Source organism: Hypanus sabinus, chromosome 12, assembly GCF_030144855.1.
Source record: "Hypanus sabinus isolate sHypSab1 chromosome 12, sHypSab1.hap1, whole genome shotgun sequence".
In the NCBI taxonomy this organism is placed as follows: Eukaryota; Metazoa; Chordata; class Chondrichthyes; order Myliobatiformes; family Dasyatidae; genus Hypanus; species Hypanus sabinus.
In genome coordinates this window covers 16665841-16689143 of record NC_082717.1, presented here as the reverse complement: position 1 = coordinate 16689143, position 23303 = coordinate 16665841, and the positions used below count along the sequence as shown (strand labels likewise).

At 39.8% G+C, this 23303-nt stretch overlaps 1 protein-coding gene across 6 annotated transcripts in view; it reads right to left on the bottom strand.

Annotated features, from left to right (window-relative positions):
- The window catches only part of LOC132402669 (centrosomal protein of 170 kDa-like), a 177974-nt gene that overhangs the window by 77373 nt on the left and 77298 nt on the right, over positions 1–23303 (bottom strand). For all 6 annotated transcript variants that reach the window (XM_059985606.1, XM_059985608.1, XM_059985607.1 and 3 more), the window contains one exon: positions 14756–15411. In XM_059985606.1, the coding sequence (XP_059841589.1) occupies positions 14756–15411 (656 nt within the window). The remainder of the gene's footprint in view (positions 1–14755; positions 15412–23303) is intronic.

Below are 23303 nucleotides of genomic sequence, written 5' to 3'. Positions count from 1 at the left end.
CAATAATTAAACCACTGCGTTGCTTAGTAATAATTGTAGCTTTTATCGGGTCAGGGCCTTACACATGCTCCATTATTCTCACTTTATCCTTTAAAATTGTTCCGATCATTGACCGACTGTAGCCTAACGCTTTTCCAATGACCGATGGCATTTCACCTCTTTCTGATCACTTCAGTATTTCCACTTTATTTTCAATGGTGATCGTTTTCCATCAACAGAACAGAAACACTGTGGATTCAGCAGCACTGAGTTCCCTGGGTCTTAAAGTCCACCGCACTGAGACAGGTTAAATGGGACAAGAGGGGGTGGTGCTGACTGGAAAAGGTGGGAGAGGTCAGGATGAATCTTGCTAAGAAAAATTTAAGCCAAACACAAAGTTACACACTCAACACAGTGTCAACGGCAATGACTTAAAATGGCGGATGGCGTTGGGATCCGACTTAAAATGGCAGGCGGCGTTCTCCTTCCTCAGTTCATAAGTCAGACGTTCGTAACTCAGGGACTACCTGTACTAACACTTGGAATGGATTGTCGCATGAGCGAGGGTTGGACTAAGCTGCACAAGCTAGAACAAAAATAAAACATACTGGAGACACTTAGTTGGTCAGGTATCAGAGGAGAGAACAAATAGGGTCAATGTTTCAGGTCAAGGTCTCTTCATCAGAACTGGAAATGTGAGAAAAGAGCATCTTTTCAGTTTCAGAAGAGAAGAAAATGGAAAGAACAAGCAAAAGACAGTGACAGATTACAAACCAAAGCTGTCAAGTAAACAATTATTTTAAAGGCCACTAGTCAGAGACTTAAGAAAAGAAACATTTTTTAAAAAAAAGTACAACCACTTCAGTAACGAAGGAGGAAACTGGTAACATTGAAACTAATAATTTCATATTATGTTATGAGAAATGTACCATGCCCAGATGGATGATGAGGTGACGTTCCTCTATTAATGGCCAGCATGGTAGCTTAGTAGTTAGCGCAGTACTTTACAGTGCAGGCAACCTGGTTCAATTCCCACTGCTGTCTGTAAGGAGTTTGGACGTTCTCCCCATGACCACGTGGGTTTCCTCCAGGTGCTCCAATTTCCTCCCACGGTCCAAATACTTGCTGGTTGGTAGGTTAATTGATCATTGTAACTTGTCCCGTGAATAGACTGGTATTAAACTGGGGGATTTGCTGGGTGGTGTGGCTTGGGGACTGGAAGGGCCTATTCTGCATTATCTCAATAAATAAAGAAAATAAAACTTACTCGGTGTATCAATGGAACAACCAAGGACCAAAGTCAGAAGAAGCATGGGATGAAGAATGAAAGTGACCAGTGGCTGGAAGTTCAGGGTTGCGCGAGCTATTTAACTTTAACACTAGGAAAAAGCTGTTACCATAGAACCATAGAACACTGCAGTACAGAAAACAGGCCATTCGGCCCTTCTAATCTGCGTCAAAACTTTATTCCGCTAGTTCCATTGACCTGCACCCAGTCCATAATCCTCCAGACCGCTCCCATCCAAGTATCTATCCAATTTATTCTTAAAACTTAAGAGTGAGCCTGCATTTACCACGTCAGATGGCAGCTCATTCCTCATTCTAAAGCCATGTCCTCTTTTATTTATCTCTCCTAATCTAAGTGGAAAGAGCCTACTCACATTTACTGTCTATACCCCTCATAATTTTGTAAACCTCTATCAAATCTCCCCTCATTCTTCTACGCTCCAAGGAATAAAGTCCTAACTTGTTCAATCTTTTTCTGTAACTCAATCTCCTGAAGACCTGGCAACATCCTAGTAAATCTTCTCTGGACTCTTTCATTCTTACTGATATCCTTCCTATAGTTAGGTGACCAGAACTGCACACAATACTCCAACATAAAAAGCTCACACTTTTAACAAAAAAAACTGAACTGATGCTGAAAGCAAGAGTTAGGGAACTTGAATACATTTCCAGAACTATCAAAAGAGGAATATAATTGATTTGCCTAGACAAACTGTCAAGTGACCTTGGTTACAGTAGTCTTTCTGTATTTCAAATGCAGCTGAAACAAATAAGGACAAAGTAGGAATGTGTCCCCCCCCCCCCCCCCCGGTATTACTCAACAATCTGTCACGACTTTTCAGATTAAGGGGTGCTGAGACAGTTACACATGTTAATCATCTGGCTTTAATTCATGCTAGACCCTAGTGCACAATCTGGGATGTGGCTTTAACCATAATTGTTCATTAACCACAGAACATGGGGTTCAAGATCTAACTTTAACAAGATCTAACATGGTTAGTTTGACATTGAAACTATTAATCTCATCTGAACATACATCAGTACAATAAGTTAAACAATTACCACAAGTACTACAAATACTTTATTCTTAAACTGTCTATAGAACTCAGAAGATATTTAAAACAAAACCAAATGTTTAATGGTAAAATGTATTATGTATTTAGATTATGTTCAGGTATTCTTATACAATTCTTTTATGACTTGGACTCAAAGATCAAATGCAAAAGTCTTCATCAGTCCTGACGAAGGGCCTCGGCCTGAAACATTTGACTCTTTATTCTTTTCAAATGACACTGCCTGACTTGCAGAGTTCCTCCAGCATTTTGTATGTAGACCTTACTGAATTCAATATAGAAGTAGGATCATTCTCAGTGTTATGGTCAGTCCCAAATCCACTAATCAGCAAGTATATTTTGAGATCCAATGATTGTACTTTATCATTGTACTTAAGATCATAAGAATACAAGTTAATACTGAACTGGTGATTTTTGCTAATTAATTGCCACCTGCTGAATATCTTGTCACTCATATTAAAAATCAGTGTAACCATTTATTCACAACCATTTCCCAAGGACCGACTTAGGAAACATCAAAACCAGACATTTCTTTATTGACAAAATGGGGGGGTGGGCGGAGAAATTATCATCAAGATTGGTGTTCATTCCACTTTATTAATTGGTTTTAAACTTACGACTTTCTAGTCTATTTTAGAAGAGTTGTTTTGTAGCCAAATATAGAGCAATTATTTTCCTTACAGGACAGCAATGAAGCATACAGATTTTTAAAGCAGTGGTTACATGGATGTGTCTTCTGATATTAATAAATTCTAAATTTAATTAACTCCATTTAAATTATCTATTTGCCATGAGGTTTGCACTTGTAATCTTAAATTAGCCTAGGTTTCTAATTCAGTAACATACAGGTTTACTGCACCTATAAGGACATAGCATTTCTTTTACACTCACGGAAAATGTCACAATTAGATTTAGACTTTTTGAATAGCATTTCATCTGAAGATGCAGAGTACAGATTTAGTGTTAATAATGTGCTTCAACTACTGGAGAGCAGCAAAGGATGGGATGGGACATCTCATACTTTAGCAGTTGTTAAAGACTCCCTGCCTGTTCCCTATTTGACTACAGACCAATTAGATTGGCAGAAGTTTTCAACTGCAGACACAGAGAGTAAAAAAAGAGGTCAGGGAACAGGACACAAGATGAAGCTGGAAGTAGAATACATTTTAAAAATAGTTACATGACAAAGGCACAAAAAGGACTAGTGGAGCTATAAATGACAACTACATAAGTATGATCAGTCCCAGGTATCAAACAAAAATGGGAGAACAGTTGACATCCTAACCAATAAACCCCCGCAAACCACCTCATATAATCCCAGCACTATTCTTCCTCCCTTCTCACCTCATAACAGTTTCCACCATCTAGATGCTTAAAATACATTATCCTGAACAACAAAAACTGGAAACATATCAGTGACCTGAAGCATGGATTTTCAAGTTCAAATTTACATTTGAACATTAATACAGCCAACCAAAATAATGTTTCTCCGGACCATGATGCACCCACAAAACATTTCATACACAGCACATAAACCAAAAATTATCATTAATAAAGTTAATAAAATAAAATTTCTCATCTACAGCTGCAAGTAAAGCTTGTGAAACTTTTGCAATTACCTGGATTTCTGCATTAATTACTAACAAAAAAAGTGGTGTGATCTTCATCTAAGTCACAATAATAGACAAACTCAATCCACCTAAACTAATAGCACACAAATAATTGTACTTTTCATGTAATTTTTGAACATATTGTTTAATCATTCACAGTCCAGTCTGTAAAAAAAGTATGTGAACCTTTGTATTTAATAGCGTTTAGAATCTTCTTTGGCAGCAATAGCCTCCACCAAACATTTCCTGTAGCTGCTCATCAGACTTGAACGATGGCTAGGAGGAGTTTTAGACCACTCTGCCAGTCAAAACTGTTTCAGTTCCACAAAACCATAAGATATAGGAGCAGAATTAGTCCATTTGGTCCATCGCGTCTGGTCCACTATTTCATCATGGCTGATCCAATTTTCCTCTCAGCCCCAATCTTCTGCCTTCTCCCCATATTCCTTCATGCCCTGATCAATCAAGAATCTATCAAACTGCCTCAAATATACATAAAGACTTGGCCTCCACTGCCTGTGACAACGAATTCCACAGATTCACCATGCTATGGCTAAAGAATTCTTCCTCATCTCGGTTCTAAATGGACATCCCTCTACTCTGAGGCTGTGGTCCTCTGGTCTTAAATTCTCCCACCATGGGAAACATCCTCTCCCCATCCACTCTCTATTGAGGCCCTTCAACATTCAATAGGTTTCAATGTGATCCCCACTCATGCTTCTGAATGAAAGTGAGTACAGGCCAAGAGACATCAAACAAGCCTTTCAATTGCCAAATCATTTTTGGGAACCTCCTTTGAACTCTCCCCAGTTTCAGCACATTCGTTAAAATGTGTGACCCCAAATCTGCTCACAATACTCCAAGTGCAGCCTCACCTGTGCTTTATAAGGTTTCAACATTACATCCTTGCTTTTATATTCTAGTCCTCTTGAAATGAATGCTAACATTGCTTTTGCCTTCCTTACAAAGGACTCAACTTGCAAAGTAACTTTCAGGGAATCCTTGCACAAGATTCCTAGTGCCCTTGCACCTCAGTTTTTTGTATTTTCTCTTCATTTAGAAGATAGACAACCCTTTCATTTCTTCTATCAAAGTGCATGAGCCTACACCTCCCCACACTGTAATCCATCTGCCATTTCTTTGCCCAATCTCCTAATCTGTTCACTCCTTCTGTAGTCTCTCTACTTTCTCAAAACTACTCCTCCACCTATCTTAATATCATCTGCAAACTTTGCTACAAAGCCACCAATTCCATCATCCAAATTGCTGACGTATAATGTAAAAAGAATCGGTCCCTACAATGACCCCTGTGGAACACCATTAGTCACCGGCAGCCAGCCTAAAAAGGCTTAATTTATTCCCACTCTTTGCCTCCTGCCAATCAGCTACTGCTTTATCCAGGCTAGAATCTTTCCTGTAATACCATGGACTCATAGCTTGTTAAGCAGTCTCATGTGTGGCACCTTGTCAAAGGCCTTCTGAAAGTCCAAGTACACAACATCCACTGATTCTCCTTTGTCCAACCTGCTTGCTATTTCTTCAAAGAATTGCAACCGATTTGTCAGACTAAATTTTCCCTTCTGGAAATCATGCTGACTACGGGCTACTTTATCATGTGCTTCCAAGTTGACGTCGTGTGGAGGCTTGCATGCCTCAATGACTCCATCAGGTGATGCCAACTCAGGGATACCCACATTGTAACAGCTGTGTACGAGTTGCCAGATGAAGATTGATCCAACCCTGGCTCCCAAATAGACAGACTTGCGTCTGCTCCTCCCAGGCCACACTTCATCATGAATCAGCCAACCAATTAGAAGTATGAAGAGAAAACCACCTGACATATGAAACAACAACAAATACCCTGAGACCTCATCCTTAATAATCTACTCCAACATCTTCCCAACCACTGAGGTCAGACTAACTGGCCTATAGTTTCCTTTCTTCAACCCCTCTCCCTTCTTGAAGAGTGGAGTGACATTAGCAGTTTTCCAGTCTTCTGGAACGAATCCAATATCTAATGATTCTTGAAAGGTCATTACTAATACCTCTTTCAGAACTCTGGTCCAGGTGACTTGTCTACCTTCAAACCTTTCAGTTTCCCAAGAACCTTCTCTCCAGTTATAGTAACTTCATACATTTCAACCTCTGACACCTGGAACTTCCACCAAACTGCTAGTGTCTTCTACTGATGCAGTGCAGACTGATGCAAAATACTTATCCCATTCAGATATGTCCATCCATTGGCCCCCTCCACTGTTGCGATGAGGCCACAACTACAGGACCAACACCTTGTATTCCATTTGGATAGCCTCCAGCCTGATGGCATGAACATCAATTTCTCAAACTTTCAGTATGTCCCCCACACCCCCACCACTCCTACAATTTCCCATTCCCTTTTCCCCTCACACCTGATCTCCTTGCCCACCCATCACCTCCCTCTGGTGCTCCTTCCTCCTTTTCTTTCTTCCATGGTTTTCTGACCCTTTCACCAATCAACTTCCTAGCTCTTTACTTCACCACTCCCCCTTCAGGTTTCACCTATCACCTCGTGTTTCTCTCTCCCCATCCCCACCTTTTAAATCTACTCAGCTTTTTTCTCCAGTCCCGCCGAAGGGTTTTGGCCCGAAACGTCCACTGTACTCTGCTCCACAGATGCTGCCTGGACTGCTGAGTTCCTCCAGCATTTTGTGTGTGTTGCAAAATACTTATTCAGCTTGTCTGCCATTTCACTTTTTCCCATTAGTACATCTCCGGCATAGTTTTCCAGCAGTCTGATGTTCACTCTTGCCCTTTTAACACTTTAAGTACCTGAAGAAACTTTTGGTATGCTCTTTAACATTATTGACTAGCTTACTTCCATATTCCATCTTTACCTTAATGATATTTTTAGTTGCCTTCTGTTGGTTTTTAACAGCTTCCTAATCCTCCAACTTCTCATTAATTTTTGGCCTTTTTGGCTTTTAAGTTGGCTTTGATTTCTCTTGTTAGCCACAGTTGTGTCATCTTTCCTTTAGAATACTTCTTCCTTTTTGGGATGTACACACCCTGCCCCTTTCAGATCGCTTCCAAAAATTCCAGCCATTGCTGCTCTGCCGCCATCCCTACCAGTGCTATTTTCCAATCAAATCTGGCCATCTCCTCTCTCATGCCTCTATAATTCCCATTACTCAACTGTAATAATAACAACTGTTCATCAATATTTCTGGGATACCTTGCATGAACAGTCCTCTTCAGGCCATGCCACAGCATCTCAATTGGGGTAAGGTCTGGACTCTGACTTGGCCATTCCAAAAAATGAATTTTCTTTTTAAACCATTCTATTGTTGATTTACTCACGTTTCGGATGTAGGCCTTGTTGCATCCTCCAGGTGACGGACCACTACCCTGACATTCTCCTGTAAAGTGCCTTGATACTATTTTGAATTCATTGTTCCTTTAACGATTAAAAGCATTCCAGGCCCTGAGGCAGCAAAGCAGCTCCAAACCATGATACTATTTCCACCATGCTTCGTTGGGATGAGGTTTTGGTGTTGTGTGGAGTGCCCTTTTCCCTCCAAACACAGGGTGTGCATTTCTGCCAAAAAGTTCAACATTTGTCTTATCTGTCCACAAAACATTGTCCCAGAAGTGTTGTGGAACTTCCAGGTGGTCTGTTACAAACTTGAGATATGCAGCGATGTTTATTTTGAAGAGCAGAGGTTTCTTCCGTGGTGTCCTTCCACGAACACCATTCTTGTTGAATGTTTTTCTTACAGTGGGCACATGAACAGAGTTTTTAGTAAGTTCTAGAGATTACTGCAAGTCTTTTGCTGTTACCTTTAGGTTCTTTTACACCTCCTTTAGCATTGCATATTGTGCTCTTGATGTGATCTTTGCAGGATGCCCATTCCTAGGGAGAGTAGCAACAGTACTGAATTTCCTCCATTTGTAGATAATTTCTCTGATAAACACTCAGACGTTTTGAAATCCTTTGGTAGCCTTTTCTAGCTTCATGCATCTCGACAATTCTTCTAAGGTCCTCAGAATTAGAATTTTATTTCTTCCATCCATCTCACAACATGAGGGAGTAAAAATCTTTATGTTGCACCTCCGTCACAATGTACAAGAAATAAGGAAGGGAAATGTGGGAGGATATTGCCCAAAAACTAAGATTGTATACATAATTGTTTTGAATACTTGTTTGTACAGTCAGATACACATTCAGATAAAATGGACAGTCAAATATGCAATCAGATCAATGTGTATTGATAAATCTGATGGCCTGGTGAAAGAAGCATTAACGTTGTGATACCGTTTGCCAGATGAAAGCAGCTGAAACAGTTTGCAGTTGGGGTGGCTGGAGTCCCTGATGATCTTCTGTCCTTTTCATGCATCTGCTGCCATAAATGCCCTGAAAAGAGGAAAACTCACATCCACAAATGCTGTCCGCACCACTCTCTGCAGTGCCCTGCAATTGAGGGTAGTACAGGTCCCGTGCCAGTTGGTGACAAAGGCAGTCAGGATACTCTCGATGGTGCCCCTGTAGAAAGTCCTGAGGATATGGGGACTCATGCCAAACTTCTTCAGCCATCTGAGGTGAAAGAGGCACTATTGTGCTCTTCTCACTGCACAGCCAGTATGTACAGTCCAGGCAAGATCCTTGGCACACCAAGAAATTAGAAACTACTCACCCTCTCAACTACAGTCCCATTGATGTCAATAGGGGCTAGCCTGTCTCTATTCCTCCTGTAATCCAGGATCTGAAAGCTTTTTTGATCAAGGCATGGTGCACATAAACAGATCTTTCTTAAGAAGAACAGGCTCTGTCAGTTACCTGATGGAGTGTCTTTTTTTTATTATTGGGGAGGGCACTTCTACAACCCACACCTCCAATCTCATCTCATGGACTCCAAACAGCTTTTGTAGAAGGCATTATCACAGAAGTTCAAATACTTTTTTAAGCTAGACTGCGATTTTTTAACAGTGTGCTTGGTATTGACAAGTAGTACAATTCCTTGTGTGTGATTAGTGCAGGAAGATTGTCTTATTGTGACTTAGATGAAGATCAGACCACATTTTATAAGCAATTAATGCAGAAAACCAGGTAATCGCAAAGGGTTCACAGCTTTTTTCTTTCAACCGTATATAATGATCTAGATGAAAAGGTGGTAAAATGGATTGGCAAATTTGCAGATAACACCAAGATTGGGGGTGTAGTGGACAGTGGGGAAGACCATCAAAGCTGGCAGTGGGATCTGGACTAGCTGGAAAAATGGGCCAAAAAATGGCAAATAGAATTTAATGCCATTTTGAGCTTTGTGCACTTCGGGAAAGCCTACCAGGATAAGTCTTACAAGGTGAGGGCATTGAGGAGCACAGTAGAACAAAGAAATCCGACGACACACATCCATAATTCCTTGAAAGTAATGTCAAAGGTCAATAGGGTTCAAAGAAAGCTTGTGGCACATTGGCCTTCATAAATCAAGGTATTAAGTACAGGAATTGGGATGTTATATTGAAATTATATAAAAAGTCAGCGAGGACTAATTTCGAGTATTGGGTGCAGTTCTGGTCACCTACCCACAGAAAAGATGAAAATAAGGTTGAATAAGTGCAGAGAAAATTTACAAGGATGCTATTGAGACTTGAAGACCTGAATTAAAGGGAAAGGTTGAATAGGTTAGGACTTACGAGGGGCATTAGAGGAATATAAATTGAGGGATATAGTATGGTAAATGCAAGCAGACTTTTTCTACTGAGGTTGGCTGAGACTACAACTAGAGGTCACACGTTAAGGGTAATAATTGAAATGTTTAAGAGGAACATGAGAGAAAAGTTCTTCACTCAGAGGATAATGAGAATGTGGAACGAGTTACCAGTGCAAGTGGTGGATATGGGGTCAATTTCAAAATCTAAGAGAAATTTTGATTAGTACTTAGATGGGAAGGGTATGAAAGACTATGGTCTAGCAGCAGGTTGATGGGACTGGGCAGATTAATGATTTGGGGCAGATAAGATGGGCTGAAGGGCCTGTTTCTGTAATGTAGTGCTTTATGACTCAAATTGAAAAAGTTTGCAGTGCACAGCACAGGAAAACAGCTCGTTGTCCTAATGAAGAGAACTTGGTGGTGGCAGGCTATTCATTAGTCTCACAGCCTAAGAGAAGTTGCTTGCACTCCACGGATCTCGTCTGATAATTATACAACATGAAAACAGTCCCTTCAGCCCAGCTCTTCTATGCCAACCAAGTAGCCGATCAAAGCTGTTTTTACTTGTCCACATTTGACTCATATCCCTCGAAACATTTTTAATCCATAAATTTGTCCAAATGACTTTTAAATGATATTATTATATCTACCTCAAGCATTTCCTCTGGCATATATACATGGCACACTGTATGGAAATGTTGCTCTTTACGTTTTATTAAATCTTTCACTCTCATACCGATGCTATGTAGGGCTTGCTTCCCTTTTCCTTTGAAAAAAGATTAAGTAATCACTCCATATATGCTCCTTGTGATTTTATACACCTCTAAAGGACACTCATCAATCTCCTATGCTCCAAGGAATAGAGCCCCAGCCTGCCCAATCTTTCTTTACTTCAGTCTCCTGAGCCTTGACAATATCCTCAAATATTTTCTGCACTCTTTCTACTTTAATAGTATCATTCCTACATCATAGTGACCAAAACTGAACACAATATACCAAATGTTGAATATTTATAGTTATTGTAAAAGCAATTATTTGGCCGTAACATGCCCTGTACTTGAAATGCTAACAAACACAGTCTTTTTTGTTGGCTGTTTTTCTAGTGTCAGTGTGGAAAAGAATCTCCAGATTTATTAGTTTGTTTCAGAACTTGCTATTCCACCACCACTTTATAGTACCACTAGACAATCACTCTGAGCACCGGTGCCCCACAAGGCTGTGTACTCAGCCCCCTGCTGTACTCACTGTACACCCATGATTGTGTAGCCAAGATTCCCTCGAACTCAATATATAAGTTTGCTGATGACACCACAATTGTAGGCCATATCTTGGGTAATGATGAGTCGGAGTACAGAGAGGAAATTAAGAACCTGGTGGCATGGTGTGAAGACAATAACCTATCTCTCAACGTCAGCAAGACAAAGGAATTGGTTATTGACTTCAGAAGGAGTAGTGGACCACACGACCCCATCTACATTGGTGGTGCACAGGTGGAACAGGTCAAAAGCTTTAAGTTCCTCGGGGTGAATATCACAAATGACCTGACTTGGTCTAACCAAGCAGAGTCCACTGCCAAGAAGGCCCACCAGCACCTTTACTTCCTGAGAAAGCTGAAGAAATTTGGCCTGTCCCCTAAAACCCTCACTAATTTTTATAGATGCACCGTAGAAAGCATTCTTCTAGGGTGCATCACAACCTGGTATGGAAGTTGTCCTGTCCAAGACCAGAAGAAGCTGCAGAAGATCGTGAAAATAGCCCAGCACATCACACAAACCAATCTTCCATCCTTGGACTCACATCCTTGGACACGCCATCGGAGCAGTGCTGCCAGGATAATCAAGGACACGATCCACCCAGCAAACATACATTTTGTCCACCTTCCCTCCGGGAGAAGGTTCAGGAGCATGAAGATTCGTACGGCCAGATTTGGGAACAGCTTCTTCCCAACTGTGATAAGACTGCTGAACGGATCCTGACCCGGATCTGGGCCGTACCTTCCAAATATCCAGACCTGACTTGCACTACCTTACTTTCCCTTTTCTATTTTCTAATTATGATTTATAATTTAAATTTTATTATATCTACTTTGATTTGTACTCCAGGGAGCACGAAGTGCAGAATCAAATATCATTGTGATGATTGTATGCTCTAGACAGGTGTGCACATCCATTTTACTAAAGGCAACTTGATGCTTAATTTTAAAACAGCATACAAAAGGTTTTAGGAAAATCAGCATCAGCTTAAATAATTTTGTCTTAAAGTCACAGTAATGGCATTTCTGTTCTGAACCATAACGGGAGCCATTTATAGTCTTCTAAAAAGGTTAAGTTGATTAAGTAGTGTTACCCATTTTTATTCTTCAATGAATATAAACCCATTGTCTCTTATTAATATAAATAATTATTTTGAATAAACAACTTGATAAAATTGAAAACCGGAAACAGCACCATAAATTATGAAAATGAGACCACATTAGTTTTGGACAGATTCTAGCAATACCATATTGATATCAAGAGTTGCCTTAAATGAGGAGGCACAGCTTGGTTGTTGCTTTCCTGCCTTAGGCACATCTATACCTTAACTGCCAAGAAGCCATGTCTAGCTCAATATACCTATTGTGTATTAGACACATTTGATGTGCAACCTGACAGTGCAAGCTGCTTCTGTCTGTTCTCCCTGGCACCTCAACCTTATGTTTATGGAACTTTGCAGCTGGTACTCACAGAAGCTACAATTGGATAGAAATTTCTAGCAGCTCATTGTTCAATGAAAGTTCAAACAATGATCATTTAAGGTATTCATTAGCATTGGAATATTTAAATGCCTGAACTTCTTAATTAATCATCAAGCGGCAGGGACTCACAGATCTTTCTGCAAGTTCAAAATGATTGTTAGTCTGCTCTCTCATTTCCCCACTTTCCTCTAGTGCAGGCATGGGCAAACTATGGCCCGCGGGCCATACGCGGCCCGTTAAGCTTTTTAATCCGGCCTGCAGAACTTGATGAAATTATATTAATAAACCTTGTTAACGTTTTTTCCCCGCAATTCTGGCGTTTTCCCAATAGATGACGCACTCTATATACATTTGTGGCGACCCATTTCCTGGCACATCCGAACCGGCTCACAATTAGCCAGCGTTCCGGCTAAGGGAGGTAGCCTGCGGGGATTTGCGAGCACAGAGCTTTGGAGCCTCTGCGCAGGGGGGCAGGTTGAGGTAGGCTTAAAAGTGAGGCTGGGGATTTCAAATAAAGTTTTTTTCTTCGACTGCAGTTACTGACTCCGTGTCGTAATTTTAGCGCTGCATGTAGCACACCGCTACACATTGACCTTTGTTGAGGTGCAGCGTATTACTCCACATTTGCGCTTTACTCTTTGTTCGGCTCGACCTATTTGTGTGAACAGGCGTTCAGCGTCATGAACATCAACAAAGCCAGCCACAGATCCAAGTTAACTGACCAACACCTCAGATCCATCCTGAGAATCGCCACAACAAAACTAAATCCAGACTTTGATGCGCTGGTTAAAAAGGGAGACCAACAACACTGTTCCCACTGAAATTAAAAATAAGTTTCTTCGTTGTGTTATGTAAAAAATGCATTTGAAAATATTTTTTTCAGTAAGTCTTACATGTTACATGTCATTTCTGTTAAGTGATGGACATGAGTAGTGCGCAGGTGCACGTACGTTCTCAAAATAAAAAGTGCGCTCCAGATCAAATAAAGCGCTCCGCATCCTGTCTTTGTGCGGGTCGTTGTTGAGTTTTGGCACAGGGGACAATTGAATAAGAAGGAGCAGGACAAGTAGACCTGCATCTCCTACCGTTTTTGAAATAAAGACAGTCAGGAGGAGAGTGATGATGATAATATCTTGAAGGATAACAGAATTTTCAGTGCTTTAAAATAATAACTGTTACTATTAAAAAAAGCTGTATTTTATTCATTTAATTTTCAGTGTTTTAAAAGTCATTTCAATAAATAGCTAAATACTATGGGACTTCAAAGACAGATATTTTGTTGTAATGCATTTGTTCATTTTCAATTGAAATTAAAGCACATGTTTTCTACATATCCCATGATATTTTATTTTCTCTTATGAGGTGTATTACCAAAACACTCCGTCCATCTGCTCCTGGTCCGGCCCCCGTCAAATTTTAGAACCCTTTGTGGCCCTCAAGTCAAAAAGTTTGCCCACCCCTGCTCTAGTGCAAAATATTAAGTTTCCTTCCAAGTCCTAGCTCTGATCTTGCATCTCTCTCTAGTTTCTATTTCCCCTCAACCCCAATTCAAGTACGAGACCCATTTCTTGCTCCCACATAACTACTCAACCATGTTGTTTACACAACTCTCTAGAACGTAAAGTGAACTAAGAAATCAATATTGCGGGTAGAAGAACAATTAAGACCCCCCCTACTAATATTTTCTTTTCACACCTGTTTTCTCAACAAGACACTAATCCTGCTTCTTTCCCTCTACTAAACTATAACTTCTACAAAATGATCTATATTAAAAATCACTATCGGCATGCTACAAAACCATTAAAAAAAATCCTACCCACCCCCATTCTGAATCATCAGCAGGTAACATTTGCACCAGGCACTAGCCATCTTCAGCACAACTCGACCCAGAATAAATCAAAGCCCCTGCTTCTGTTTTTAAACTTGTGCTGCACACTTAGTATGTGGCATTTGAGAGTCATTTTATTTGGAGTTGGTTATTTAAGACTACCTTAGGAATTCATACACTAGTATTATAGCTAATGCTATTCTGGCTTCTTCCACCTTCCCTCCCAGTCCCAATGAAGGGTCTTGGCCCAAAACATCTACTGTTTATTCAGATGCTTTCTGAACTACTGAGTCCTCCAGCATTTTGAATGAGTTGTCCTGGATTTCTAGAATCTCCTGTGTTTATAGCTAATGCTTCCCATTGCAATACTTTTAGAGATCAAAGGAAAATAGGAGCTCATGTAATTAGAAACCCAATTCAGTTGCAAAATGCTACATACTTATACCAATTGTTAAAATCCAATTATTTATGATGCTATAAGAAATTTTCAAAACAGGTCTTGCAAAACATAAATGTTCAGAAGAAAATGTTCTATAGGGAATAATGTGCCTGCTTACCGTGTCAATCATTCTACGAGCTTCCTCTTCCTCTGCATTGGAAGTTTCAAGTTCAATTGTGTATGTTCCTTTATCACTTTGGTCATCGTCAATTTCCTTTGACGCAGACGGTGAAATTTCTGTTTGTTGCTCCATCTGACTTTGGTTCAGTCTTTGTCCAGTGCTATCAGAGCTCCTTTGCAGAGGTACTTGAGCAGTAACTAAAGGAACTGATGATTCGTCAGATTTTTGTTTATGTAAATGTCTTGTTTGATGAACGTCATGTATAATGTGTGATGATTTAGCATGAGGAGGACTTAATTGATGTGGTAATGAAGCTAGCTTTGACTCAGCCATGCCAGCTTTTGACCGGTCTGGCTTTGCAGGTGGATATGGATGAGGACCTTCCTGAGGCACAGCTGCTGCAATCTGCGTGAAAGAATAGGATCGTCTCTTCCGTGGGTTATCTTCATCAAAGAACTCAATCATAAAAGCAGTCCGACTCATTGAAGAGACATCATGGGCTTTTTCTGAAGTTGTAGTCTTCTGAAGATGAAGCCTCTGTTGTTCAGCACGATACATCCTCAACTGATCTTCAAGTGCAGCATGTTTGTGGGCACGCATTTGACCATTTCCATTTTCCGTATCACTTTGTGTTCCATCATCATGTTTATTTCCTAAACAACAAGTTAACCATGAGAATAATTCCTGGAAGTAATGTACAAGAGAAATAAGACCATGCAAAACCGCACTGAGTAATTACCACACAAGTATACAACATCAGAGTCAGAATTTGCTGTGCTGATGGTGACAAACAACACAATCCAAACAATAACCCTTTTAGGAAATGGCTAGTAATCCAGGCAGAACTGAATTGCTATTATTCTTCAAGTTCTTTCTATTGTCCAAATCTCAAACTGATTTCCCATTGTATCATAGAGGAGCCAATGAGACCAGCTGCACCATTGTTACTGTATACAAGTTGTCAAGCAATGCCTAATTCATTTGGGAAGGAGAAAAAAAAAGGAGCACTTACAACAGTTATTCCAATAGGAAAACAAAAATTATAGCAAGATATACATTACTTACGTTGCAATTATTTGTTAAAAGTGACACTTTAACACAAATACAAATAATGTTTATCAAATATATATTTAATGAATAACAAAGTCTTTAAGGAACTCCATTAAACATTGTTGAAGTGCACGTCCACCCATTGTTTTATTTCTTTGACTCCTGTTAAGTGCCAACTTAGTCAATAAAAGTACCAATGGAAAATTTCTACAAAATATGAAATTGGAAATGAAATTGTACCAAAGCCACAACAAGTTGTCACAAGCTTTTACAACAGCATGGTGATTTCTTTTATAACTAGGTTAGAAGCAAAAAAATGATGGTTGTGAACTTCATAAGTATTAGAATTTTGACAAGAATAGGTACAATTTTTTGTATTAAAACTTAATAGCACTGGCTGCTGGTTCAGAAAGTCTAAAAAAAAGTTTAGATGGAAGTTCTTTTGATATACTTTGCAGAGAAAAATAAAACTTTATAGGTCAAATATTATTTTTCAAAATGGAATGACCAATAATTAAGCTAGCAGTCAGTTTAGCTTAACTAAATCCACAAAATACAATTAGATTTAAGTAAAAGTGTTCTGGTCAAAGAACACTGAGGCTGTCTACAAGAAGGGGCAGAGCCGTCTCTATTTCCTGAGGAGACAGGTCCTTCAACAACTGCCGGATGATGCTGAGGATGTTCTACGAGTCTGTGGTGGCCAGTGCCATCATGTTTGCTGTTGTGTGCTGGGGCAGCAGGCTGAGGGTAGTAGACACCAACAGAATCAACAAACTTTTTCATAAGGACAGTGATGTTGTGGGGGTGGAACTTGACCCTCTGACGGTGGTGTCTGAAAAGAGGATGCTGTCCAAGTTGCATGCCATCTTGGACAATGTCTCCCATCCAATCCATAAAGTACTGGTTAGGCACAGGAGTACATTCATTCCACCGAGATGTAACACTGAGCTTCATAGGAAGTCATTCCTGCCTGTGGCCATCAAACTTTACAACTCCTCCCCCGGAGTGTCAGACACCCTGAGTCAATAGGCTGGTCCTGCACTTATTTCCACTTGGCATGATTAATATATTATCATTTATTAATGGTTTTACATTGCTATATTTCTTCACTATTCTTGGTGCAGCTGTAATGAAACCCAATTTCCCTCGGTATCAATATAGTATGTCTGTCTATAATTGAAAAATAATAAGAGTATTGCAGATATCATAAAGTATCTAATAGCACATATGACAAACTGATGCTTGGTGTTACTCTAGTGATATATTAAATATCCAATTTATCATGTTTGGGGAAATGACTCTATCTTTTTGGATCTGGGTTTGACTACTCTTCTGCTGCCCTGATAGACATGAACATTCTCTAGGTTTATTCGTTCTATCTTGTGAAATGTTTTAAATAGACTAGAAATACCCTCAAATTCCTCTTTTTTTCCTATAAATAGCTCTAGAATTTGGAGGTGAAGTGTCCTGACATTGCAGTATTTCTGAAAGCTGGAGATGGTTTTGCACAGTGCATGCAGTTCTCCAGTGACTGAAATGCAGTGAGTAAAATTCTGCATTCAACACCTTTTGATATTCAGTTAGCTTTTCATGCAATATTAGCAAGGAACACAAATGGGAAAAAAAAACAGGATGCTTCTCATTGCAAAGAGGAATTTAGACTGTCTTCTTACAGTCCCCAAAATCTTAATTTTTATTAGGTCAAATTTACCTGCTGCAGAACAAACCCTGACGTTGAACTTGTGACTTGGGATACAGATGGATGAACATAAGACTTATTCACTCAAAGCTCTCTTCTCCACCATCTCAGCATCCATTTCATTTATACAGGATTGCCCAAATAAGCAAGACAAGAATTCTTGCATCATCAGGACTACACAAATTTGGGATCATCTTGTGCTCAATCTACCTACCTTCCTCACTCCCCCCCAAAAACTAACATTAATGTAAATATTTAGTCAATGTTTCTTTTTAATTTTAAAAATCAGAAAATGCTGAAAAACTACCACAGTTGGAAAGGTGAATTTTTTTTAAAGAATATTTTTCCTAACAAGATGGATAATTTTGCAATTTTTTTTTTAACATATTGTACTCTGCTTTGTCAGGTCTTTGCTCACTCACTTCATCTGTCTCCTCCAATGCAGGGTGTTCCACAAGAGTTTCATCCCTGAGAACTGTCAGTAAACTGAATTTCCCATTGTCGGTATTTAAGAACTGGCAAAATGAAGCAGCTTTGCTATTTAAAAGCAAAGTAATGCAAGGGTGAGGGAAAATATTAACTTGAATTTTGTGAAATCTGTATCGACAGAGTTAAGGAATATCAAAGGGCAGTAAATGCGAAGTGGGAGTTGTATACAGACACCCCACAGTTATGATTAGGTTGGACAGACCATTACTCTGAGGAAGCAGCTAACACCACGCCATTCCAAACTAGACATAGTGTAATGTAAAAGGATTAATCAGCACTTTTGTTTCCTTGCAGAAAAGTGACCTTAATATAATTCTTCATTAAGACGGAGTGCTGCATTTCATTTCAAAGGCTGGGTGCTGAATTTAAATACAAACAACTACAGAAATATTTGGCAAGAGTTGCCAAGGTATACTGGTAAACATTAGTTATGGCTTTGAAAGTGAATGAGCAATGGCAAACATGTACAGCTATTGTTCATTCATGATAGCATGAAATCAAAATGAAAAGATGGTTCAACATGGCTAACGTGGGGAATTATGGATAGCACCTAGATCCAAGGAAAAGACCAGAATGCAACAAAGGGAAGGACCAAGAGATTAACTAAGAGGGAGAAACAGGATATGAGAGTATAGTTGGAAGAAAAATAAACAGTGATCATTAAATCATCATCACGTACCTGAAAAGATTAGTTAAGACAAATATAGGTGATTTACAGTCAAAAATAGGTTATTTATAATGGGGAAGAATAGACCAAAAGAACAAAAAAGAGAGACCCAAATAGCTTCCTAGAAGTGACAGGATACCTAGCTAGTGTCTAGTGAGAAGGAGAAACTGAAGTCTGAGAGACATCTCAAAGTAGTTAAAGAGAAGCCCAAGAAACAGGGAAGCGAGCGTTCATTTGGGCGGCCTTGATACAAAGAACTTCGAGATGGGGCACAAGACATTATTCAACTCCATTTCATTGGTTAAAGAGTCCATTAATCGCTGATTAAAGCGTGGAGGAAGATTGAGACATCGAGTCGAATGTGGAAGGCAAATGCGAGTTTGATCACTGCCGGAGAAGGAGCCTGTGAGCGGCTTATTACTATGTGGCTCACTGCGGCAGGTGGGTACGCCTCTCTGCCTCATGTGTTATCCCTTTCTTTCGATGAATGTTGGTGATATCGTCGAATCGTATCGTGGTTCTGCGTTTATGGATTGGACTATGGTCTGTGAACTTGTTCAGACTTACGGTTTTTATATTCTGTGTTTTTATTGCCCATTCCTCTTCTATTTGTTGTGAGAGCGGAGGGTGTTTGGGCATTGATGTTCTGTTAGTTGTTTTTCATTCAGGGGTGGGTTTTTTTGGGGGTGTCAATCTTCCTGTACCATTTTGTGTGGTGGGGAAGGAGGATTTTGGGGGTCAATGATGGAATGCTATTCTTTTTTGTATGGGGGGGTGGGTTTGATGTTACCCTCTAAACAACTTTCATGTCTTTCTTTGTTTTCTGGCGATCTGGAGAAAACAAATTTCAGAGTTGCTTTAGGATACATGCTTTGATAATAAATGAACCTTTGACTGATTCTTGGGATGGCAAATTGGCATACGTAAAGATAGTGGGATGATCTGCCCTATATTTAAATGGAATTTACAGTGACTCCATTGGAATCAATGCAAGGGATATTCACCACGACCTTGTGTAAAATACATATGCTGGAAATAAAGAAAAACATTGAAAATGCGTGGAACCACACAGCAGGTTAGATAGCATCCCTGCAATACAAATAGTGATAATCTTACAGTTGGAGATCCTTCACAATAGCTGGAAACAGAAGAGGTATGAAAAATCAACTCTTCCTCTTTCCACCGATGCTACCTATCGGTTGGATGTTTCCAGCAATTTGTGCTTTTTATTTAATCAATATGTCACCTGAGATGAAGTATTTCCATTATGATGAAAAACTTAATAGGGTCAGTTGTGTTTCCTTAGTTATAAATTTTGGGGAGAACTTGATTGCTGCCTAAAAGTTACACAGGGCTTCATTCTGGTAGATAGTAAGAAACTTTTTCCACTTGAATTGCTAAGGTATAAAGGACTAAGGGCAAGTGCAGGGCACTGGAATTAGCGAACATGGCTGAAGCTCAGCATGAAATAGTGGGCTCTTTTAAATAGTGCAACACAATGTTCCCATTGGTGGGGAAGTCCACAGATATAGATCACAGTATATGCAACAGACTACTAGAGATTAAAGACAGACAGACATACTTTATTGATCCCGAGGGAAATTGGGTTTCGTTACAGCTGCACCACCAAGAATAGTGAAGAAATATAGCAATATAAAATGATAAATAATTAAATAATAACAAGTTAATCATGCCAAGTGGAAAAAATAGGTCCAGGACCAGTCTATTGGCTCAGGGTGTCTGACACTCTGAGGGAGGAGTTGTAAAGTTTGATGGCCACAAGTAGGAATGATTTCCTATGATGCTCAGTGTTACATCTCAGTGGAATGAGTCTCTGGCTGAATGTACTCCTGTGCCTAACCAGTACATTATGGAGTGGATGGGAGACATTATGAGGATGTTAAAATGTTGAGATTTTCTTTACCCAGTGAATACAAAAGAAAACAGTTGAGAGCAAATCATTAAATGTATTTTAGAAAGAGTTAGACAACGTTCTAAGGACTGAAGAAATAAAAGCACATGGGGTGAAAGCAGTTAACAGGCGACTGGATTTTTGTGATTGGCCATGATTATATCAAATGCACGGTTGATTACTACTACTACTACTACTACTACTACTACTACTACTACTTCCTGGTTTTAGTATTTCTGTCCATCTTGATATTTTATTTAATTTTTCTTTCCTTATTAATCTTTTACTTATTCTAAACATTATTATTATTCAGTCTAATTCACTGATCTTTGCACTGAAGCATTGTGAATTATGGAGAGGCATCAGCTACAGTCCTCTAGTCATATTCCTCATCAGTTCTGTATTTAGTTTAAATGCCCTAGGGTCTTTCCATTTCCTTCCCTTAACAATACAGTATTTTATTTCTGGTTTATTCTATGAAAGTAGGAGCTGGAAAACCTGAAAACTTCCTGTTTCGAATTAAGATGGCATTTGTGATATACTTTGTCTCAGCATTTTCCACCCAAGATTTAAATACAACATTACTCATTTGTTGGCAGTTCATAATTCAGTACAAGATCAGTCTCCCAACTGACTACAAGGCTGCAGTTAATCGCAGAGATGTTACAAAGTAGTTAAATAATTTTTTACTAAGAAGCATTTTGATACAACAAAATGAATCCATTTATATGAAGTATCAAAATGTGCTGAAGCCAAATCACACAATTCCACAAATATTGTCAGCCTGATCAATACCAGAATTACAAATTAATGGAATAAACTTCATAATGGAATTCTGTTCAAAACTAATTTTATAATTCATGCCAACATCAACATAACCCTACCTCAAATATGAATCATCCTGATTAAAATTCTAGCATCAGGTCATTCAGCACACATGAGCACAATGCGAGCAGAATATAATAAAAAGCTTTCTGGTTCATGAACATCCCTCCAGAAATATGCCAGCTTTACCTAGGCTGTTCCTCTGATAGCTCAACTTAAAATGGTTTTCAAGTCATTCTATCTAATAACATTTAGGGACAGGCTATGAATGCTAGTACAATCAATAATATCCACATCTAGTGAATGAAGCATTCTTGTGAAAAGTGTCGAGGTACACCCATAGAATATCACCTCTGGATAATCAACCAGAGGGTGTGAAAAGTAATCTGAGCTTGTCAGATAATGTGATTGTGTTAAATGATCTTCTGTGATTATTGCTAAAAAACGTATTTCTCATTTATCTGATTTTTAAAACATAAGAATATTATTAAAACAGACACACACAAAATGCTGAAGGAACTCAGCAGGACAAGCAGCATCCATGGAAATGAAGAATTGATGTTTCGGGGTGGGAATCTTCATCAGGACTGGAAAAGAGGGGAAGGACAACAGAATAAAAGAATGGGGGGAGGAGAAGGAGAAGAGCGAGAAGGTGATAAGTGAAGCCAGGTGAGCAGGAAAGGTAAAGGGGTGGAGAGGAGGGAATCTGATGGGAGAGGAGAGTGGACCATAGGAGAAAGGGGAGGAGGAAGGTGCCCAAAGTGAGGTGATAGACAGGTGAGAAGAGGCAAGGGGCCAGCGTGGGGAAAAGAAGAGGGGAGGGGAGGAGAAAACTTTTTTTTTGAACCAGAAGGAGAAATCAATATTCATGCCATTAGATCAGAGGCCACCCAAGTGGAATATAAGGGTGTTGCTCCTCCACCCTGAGGGTGGCCTCATTGTGGCACAGGAGGATGGCATGGACTGACATGTTGGAACAGGAATTGGAGTTAAAATGTTTGGCCACCAGGAAGTTCCACTTTTGTCAGATGGAACAGAGGTAGCAGAAGTGCTTGATGAAACTGTCTACCAATTTATGACGGGTCTCACCAACGTAGAGGAAGCCACATCGGGAGCACCAGACAATAGATGACCCCAGCAGATTTGCAGCTGAAGTGTTGCCTCACCTGGAAGGTCTGTATGAGGTCCTGAATGTGGATGAGAGAGAGGAGTTGAATGGGCAGGTGCCTCCTTTTATGCCATGATGAGGCCACCCTCAGAGGAGCAAAACCTTATATTTCATATGGCTAGCCTCCAAACTGATGGCATGAGCATCTATTTCTCCTTCCAGTGTTAAAAAAAAACTCCATTCCCCTCCCCTCTTCTCCCTGTCCACTCTAGCCTCTTACATCTTCTCACCAGTTAATCACATCCCCCTGGATTTCCTCCTCCTTCCCTTTCCCCTATGGTCCACTCTCCTCTCCTATCAGATTCCTTGCTCTCCAGCCCTATAACTTTTCCAGCTATCCTACTTCCCCTCACCCCCCCCCACCCTTTTATTCTGGTGTGTTTCCCCTTCTGTTTCAGTCCTCGGCCTAAAACATCGACTGTTTATTCATTTCCCTAGATGCTGCCTGACCTGCTGAGTTCCTCCAGCATTTTGTGTGTGTTGCTTTGGATTTCCAGCATCTGCAGATTTTCTCATGTTTATCATTTTAACAGAATCTCACCATCAACCCATACATGTACCAAACTGGTTGGTATCTTTATGAAGAGATCTAACATTCTTAAATAAGACCATATAATATAGGAACAAAATTAGGCCAATTGACCCATTAAGTCTGCTCCACAATTCATCTTAGCTGATTCAATTTTCTTCTCAGTCCCAATAGTCTGTCTTCTCCCTGTATCCATTCATGCTCTG